The 6633-nt window shown below is 35.6% G+C and overlaps 1 protein-coding gene across 7 annotated transcripts in view; it reads left to right on the forward strand.

The window, feature by feature from the left end:
• The window catches only part of LOC109848218 (aspartate--tRNA ligase, chloroplastic/mitochondrial), an 11849-nt gene extending 5468 nt beyond the window's left edge, over positions 1–6381 (forward strand). For 2 of the 7 annotated variants that reach the window (XM_020417614.1, XM_020417618.1), the window contains 9 exons: positions 458–578; positions 685–807; positions 1381–1576; positions 1733–1920; positions 2858–2929; positions 3612–3710; positions 4355–4435; positions 5673–5730; positions 5827–6381. In XM_020417614.1, coding sequence (XP_020273203.1) covers positions 458–578; positions 685–807; positions 1381–1576; positions 1733–1920; positions 2858–2929; positions 3612–3710; positions 4355–4435; positions 5673–5730; positions 5827–5996 — 1108 coding nt within the window. In that variant the 3' untranslated portion in view covers positions 5997–6381. The other 5 variants (XM_020417616.1, XM_020417615.1, XM_020417617.1 and 2 more) reach the window with 5 other exon arrangements.

Genomic DNA, 6633 nt, shown 5'->3' on the forward strand with positions numbered 1-6633 from the left:
ATTTGATGAGTAGCAGGCAATAATTTGACTTGTACTACTTCTTAATAAGCTGCTTTTCATTTGATAGTACTTTTACTCAATCAGATAATTTGTTTTTGTATCTACTTGTAAATCGAACATTATTTGCTATATATCATATGTTAAACTTACATGCACTGCATGAATCATGGACCAAGGATACTTTTCTTGAGGCATGGTGGTATGGGAATGATTGAGCTTGAGTTTTATTAATGAAGAAGTCTGTGCTTGGTCACAAGCTTAATATCCATGTCTCTAGTATATGATATGTAAAAGGCTCAAACCTCAGATCCATTTGTTTTGGGGACTCCGTGCATATGAAATGAGTCTCCTTGGAATGAACAGTACCACCTTGGCTTAGGAGGCCATATTTCTTATCATATTCATAAATAATCTTCTATTGCTTCACTGTTTCATGCTGTTGTCCTTTCCTTCGCAGGTGTTTTCGTGATGAGGACCTTAGAGCTGACAGACAACCTGAGTTCACACAGCTAGATATGGAATTGGCTTTTACACCAATGGAAGAGATGCTAAGACTGAATGAGGATCTGATAAGACATGTCCGTTCTTTTCTGCAATATATATATTTAAACGAGTTGCTTTTCTTTATATTTAAGTTTGGATTTACTTAAGCAAATTCTAACTTAATAAGGTATATTGCCTCAGGTATTTTGTGAGATAGCTGGAATCCAGCTCCCCAGTCCTTTCCCGAGGATTACATATGCTGAAGCTATGAGTAAATATGGTTCAGACAGGCCAGATCTCCGCTTTGATTTGGAACTGAAAGATGTAAGAAAAATTTATCATTTGGCGCTTTTAGCAAGTACTTTGCGTGTTAAATGCGTATTGTGTCTACTAATTCATATGCTAATATCAGCAGTGGTTTGAAATTGATTGTAGGGGAAAATGTCACAATAATAACCTTCAGTTTTATTGTTTTAGTCTTACTCAACTTTTCATTCATTTATACTGAGCTTTTTATAGCTCTTTAGCTGTTATCTTCTGCCAAAAGTCAAGATGGTTTGTGCTTTACCCGGTAGCTCTGTGCCAGCCTTTGCAAAGTGACAAAACGTACATTAATTTTCTTACATTCTTCTCTTTTTTTGGACTTCAAGCACAAAATCCTTTTATTACCCCATGTAATGGGATTTTTCTTTTTCTGGAGGGCAATTCGATGGGATCACCTGATAGCATTTTGAGATTTTTTAGCATTGACCGGTCATGTTGATCACATTGTTGAAATAGAGCTTACCAATTGCCCCCTCTTTCTAGGGGAAGTTTGAGTTAAGCTAATAAGCTAGTGACTAAAGTAAGTTTCTTTGTTTCTAATAATTCCTGTTTTTTTTCCTTGGTTGAATGCAGGTCAGTGATATTTTTAGAGGATGTGGTTTCAAGATTTTTGCAGAATCCATAGAAAGCGGTGGCATTATTAAAGCACTTTGTGTACCTTCAGGTTCCAAAAGATTTTCAAACACGGCCCTGAAAAGGGGTGACATATATACTGAAGCAATAAAATCTGGAGCAAAGGGTTTGCCTTTCCTGAAGGTCCTGGATAATGGTGAAGTTTCTCCAACCTTTGTGCTTTCTTTTGAATACTTTGTAACTAGCCGAAAGAACGAAAATGAAAGGAAAAAAAAAAAAAATCTTTGCTCTGCATGCACGGATTGTGTGACATGTCTACTTAAGTGCATTACACATTGTTGCTTATATCCAGGTGACCTAGAAGGTATTCCATCACTGGTATCCAGTCTCGGGTCTGATGAGAGGGAGAGGTTGTTGAGCCTTTTCCATGCAGAGGCTGGTGACCTTATCTTGTTTGCAGTGGGTCACCATTCTGCAGTCAACAAGACTCTTGACAGACTTCGATTGTTTGCCGCTCATCAGATGGGATTGATCGACAATGTAAGTCTTTATGTTTTTTAACCCTCTCTTAGAAAAGTTGAAAGTTCTCATGTCTTTTCCTGTATCCTTTTTGTTGTATGGTCTGTACTTCCTTTAAACATGAACATTTTTCAGATTGACAGTAGCACTACTTAACTATCTCAATATTGAATTACTAGTGTACTAGTTACTGTCATATGACAAACTGTTGTGATTTCTTCTAAATAAGAAAGCTATTCAAAACTTCCAAGGAGTATGAGCTGTTACAAGTGAACCTCAAGGCATCTTATTAAGCAACGTCAGCAATCATGTATTTCCTACATTTCTATGATAGAAGTCTTGAAAGATAGAAGACTATTGAACTTGTTGCATTTAATTCAGCATCAGGTACTTCACATATCTAAAGTATCTTTACCAGAGTTTTTGAATTATTCTTGTGGCTTATTATAGAAATGATAGGGACCTACTACTTCTCAATTCTGATATGCTAATAGGATTTGCCTATGGGGTTTTAAGTCACTAACGCTAGTACTGCAGGTATATCAGTCCCTTTTATGTAGGACTGTTAAGGTGTTATTTTTAAGAGGATTGGAAGTAATTTAATTAGGTAACTGTGAGGTTCTCTCAAATGATGAATTTGCTATTTCTTTGGAAAAAATTGTGCAACTGTCACTCTCTTTCTCAGTTAAAATTCTCAGTTTACAAATTAGTCACATGAAACTTAATTAGTAAAATCCTGCTCATCAAAGTAATATATCTCACAAGCACGCTCATGGAGCATGCAGCCATATGCGGCACCTTCAGATGTGTGTATGCATATGCCCAAAACAGATACCAATTAGTTGCCAAGATATTACATATTGATTCTCAGCTAATCTGTTTTTAGTCTGCCTAAAGTTTTATATTTGATGAAGAACATCAATAGAATTTACGTACCATTTGTTTTTGAAATTGCTAGACATGTCATTCAATTTTGTGGGTAACGGACTTTCCAATGTTTGAGTGGAATGCTATGGAACAGAGATTTGAGGTAAGTCAATTACTTTCTTCATATGTTTTCTTTTATTTGATGTAGGAATACTAACCTCTTACTGATGGAAGAATCTGAATGCTGGTCTTCATATTACATAGTCAGTTACTTTCTTCAGCTGTTTTCTTTTATTTGATGTAGGAATACTAACCTCTTACTGATGGAAGAATCTGAGTGCTGGTCTGAGTGCTGGTCTTCATATTACATTTACAAACCCATAAGCTGCTTCAGTTTTTATATGAAAACAGTCAGGTTTTTGTTTTGCATAGTACTCAGTTTTCACGTTCTAGAACATGTTTTATCAAAATCAACTACGCTGTGTTTTAATAAAGCTACTTATTCTTCCTTTTTTTAACAAGCCTGAAAGACTTGTTAATTTTACAAGATTTCCTTGTTATCAAATTTGCTTTTGTTGTATCATAAGCTATTGCTAGCTTACATTTGATTATGTGTTGTTCTCTTGTTCTGAATGCATTAGTTGTATTAGAGTAGTAAAGAATATTTTAGTTAAGTTTGTCCCACATCGGGTACACTTGATATCTCAAAATATTTCCTATCTATATAATAACGAGGCCTGACCCACAATGAGATCAAGTCACTTTTCCTCATGACATGGTATCAGAGCCAGGTTGTGAAAATGCTACCCTGATTCGTCTAATAAGTTGATTGATTGTTTTTGCAGGCTCTGCACCACCCTTTTACTGCACCAAATCCGGAAGATATTGATGATATTTCTTCAGCTCGTGCATTAGCTTATGACATGGTCTACAATGGAACTGAGGTACCTCTCTTGTTCCTGATCTTAAATTACCTAATGATTTCGATTAACAATACTTTTTTTCTACACCATTAACTCTTATTTTCAAGATATATATTCTGGTTGTTTTACAAACAATGCTGTTTTTAGTTGCCATTTTGCACTCAGTGGAAAACTAACTTTGTGTTTGTTGCTTGTTCACTAAATGGTTAGCAATAGCTTAGTGTTTCTTTATCCAGAATATTGAAATTTCTTTGGTATTGAAGTGTTTGGAAGAACAACCCTGTCTAGTAATTAAAAAAAGTGAAGAAGTTTGTAAATAGAAGGCATGCTACATGTATTCCATCATATGAAAACAAAATAAAAGTAGATGTCTTCACTAATAGAAAACCAAGATGTCCACCGTATAAATTGTTCATAGATCATTTAAAAATTCGCATTAATTTATATACAATCAAAGTTTCATCAAAGATTTGTAATGCCTGATGTTTATGTTTCAGTTGCGTGTCATGTGTCTTAGAATCTTTTTAATTTGATTACAAAATCGATGTTAGTATGTGCGTGGTTCTCAGAGTGAGTTCTAGCACATCCTTGTACCTGTATGTTTGATTACGTTTGTAAGTGGGAGTAAGCTATATAATTGCTTATTTGTATTATTTATGACTCAGATTGGTGGTGGCAGTTTGAGAATTTATAAACGCGAAATTCAGGAAAAGGTTCTAGAGATAGTTGGTATTTCTCCAAAGCAGGTGCAACTCTTAAACTTTAAGGATGAATAATTTAATTCTTATTTCCTCTTTGAAATTTTTTTATTTTTTTTAACGAGGTAACTTCCCCATGATCCTTTGGACCAAAGGTATCAAACCCCCATATGTGGCCCAACGCATGGCCTTGGGTATTCCACGAAATTAAATTCCTGTGTGCTCCCCAGGAGAGTCAAACTAGAGACCTTGGAGTACGACTCATAGGTAGCTTACCAATTCGGCTAGACCCTCTTTGATTTAGTGCTTCTCCAGTTTTCCTGCAATTTCGCCTAGTAATTTTTTTTAATCGTGCTTGTTTATGCAATTTATTTTGTTTGGTCATGTTTGTTTTACAAATTACATCTCTCATATCTTTCTCTCTCCCACGTTTCTGCCCTCTCCTTTTCTACTGAGACATACCTTGATCTCCATACACATGTGGCCTTTTTTTAATTATGCTGGAAAGTCCCTTTTTTTTTAATCATGCATACTGTTGTCGACTCTCTTTTTTCATGACTTCACCATGTAGTGTGCAAGTTGGAGAATGACTTTAGAAAATCATAAATTGCTGTCAAAAACCCCAAAATGAACATGAATTGTGTCAGTAGAATAAAATGCTGAGTAGGCTGCCAAGGTAGCCCTTAATAGAACTGAGCGGATAGGAGGGATTCGTTTAACTGATCTTAGAAATTTTGGATAAAAGCTTTGGTGTTTTTCATAGAGTTGGATATTCCTTGCAAATCAAAAGATGATATGAGACACCATGTACTCTTTGATTGTTGGCCTGGGCTAGTTTCTTCATAAGAACTGGTCCTGCTACTCCCTAGAATTTGTCAGTCATATCTAAAAGCCTCCACTTGTATGCACACAAACTTAGTTTGTTTATGCAAAGTAGATAGACACATTCAAGATCACTAATTTGATTAAATGTCGTTTGGATCACTAGCTGAGCTTTGCATATACTGATTAAGATATTGTATTCGGATCACACCTTGATGACGTGATGTGCTAATAGATTGGAACAGAAGTGTAAAATGGAATTTGGATTGTTTTGAGTAATCTTCCCATTAAGGCTTACTTATTGCTAAAGCGTAAAGTATGATTAACATTAACAGATAGAAAAATCCAAGAACTTGTTGTGTTCTAGGTTTGTGTACATATTTGCATCGGTTATATGCCTACACCCACACTTAAGCAACGGTACGGAGCATTGAGACTGTTCAGTTTCTTTGATGATCGACAGGCTGAAGATAAATTCGGTTATCTTTTGGAGTGTCTGGACATGGGTGCTCCTCCACATGGTAAGGGAAACAATAGCCTCGGCGTTCTCTCTTTGGATGCTTAAATTCGTGTTTTAAAAACTGTACATTATTAACTTTTCCACAACTGTTTGGCAGGCGGCATCGCTTATGGATTGGATCGCCTGGTAATGCTTTTGTCACAAGCAAGTTCAATCCGTGATGTGATAGCTTTTCCAAAGACCACCACTGCACAGTGTGCCCTTACAAAGGCGCCCTCACCCGTTGATCCTCAACAGTTGGCGGAACTTTCTTTTCCCTCTAAATAGTTATTATTATCAGGTAATCTTTTACTTTCACTAACGTAAGAGATATATCGACTTCTGTTTAAGCCATTGTGCTTGTTTTTTGAGGTGCTAAAGCTACGTGCAGAAATATGCAAGATTCATTGTGAGTTTCAGGAGGTAGCATAATTCGGGTAAAATGTTGATTAACAGTTTATTCTACCACTGTACGGCATTGTGGATAATTTGCTGAGATAGTTGCAACTAATTTATGTATTAGGAGAAATTTTGTTGATCTTTAGGCTTAATCTATCTACTTTTCCTAAAAGTAGAAGATCCTTGTAAAAATACAGCAGTTTTTATCTCTTCCTATGTATCAAGGATTTTGGCACATAATGAAAATTGAAAATTGAACGTTAACACAATAATTGGGCAACTGGAAATGTTGTCCCGCTTCAGTATTTGTTGTCGATTTAGGGAAATATGTGATGGATATCCAAGGTAGAAGCTAAAAAGGTGATAATAATAAAGTAACTTGTGTTTTGACTAAATGATATCGCATCTTAAAGCCTTGGTTATCTGATTGTAAGGAGAATTTAATGACAATTATGCGTCATGCTATACAAAAATAATCATATGGCTACAAAATTCTCATGTACAAGAATAATCCGATAAAGAACAA

This window comes from Asparagus officinalis, chromosome 7, assembly GCF_001876935.1.
Source record: "Asparagus officinalis chromosome 7, Aspof.V1, whole genome shotgun sequence".
NCBI classification, from domain to species: domain Eukaryota; kingdom Viridiplantae; phylum Streptophyta; class Magnoliopsida; order Asparagales; family Asparagaceae; genus Asparagus; species Asparagus officinalis.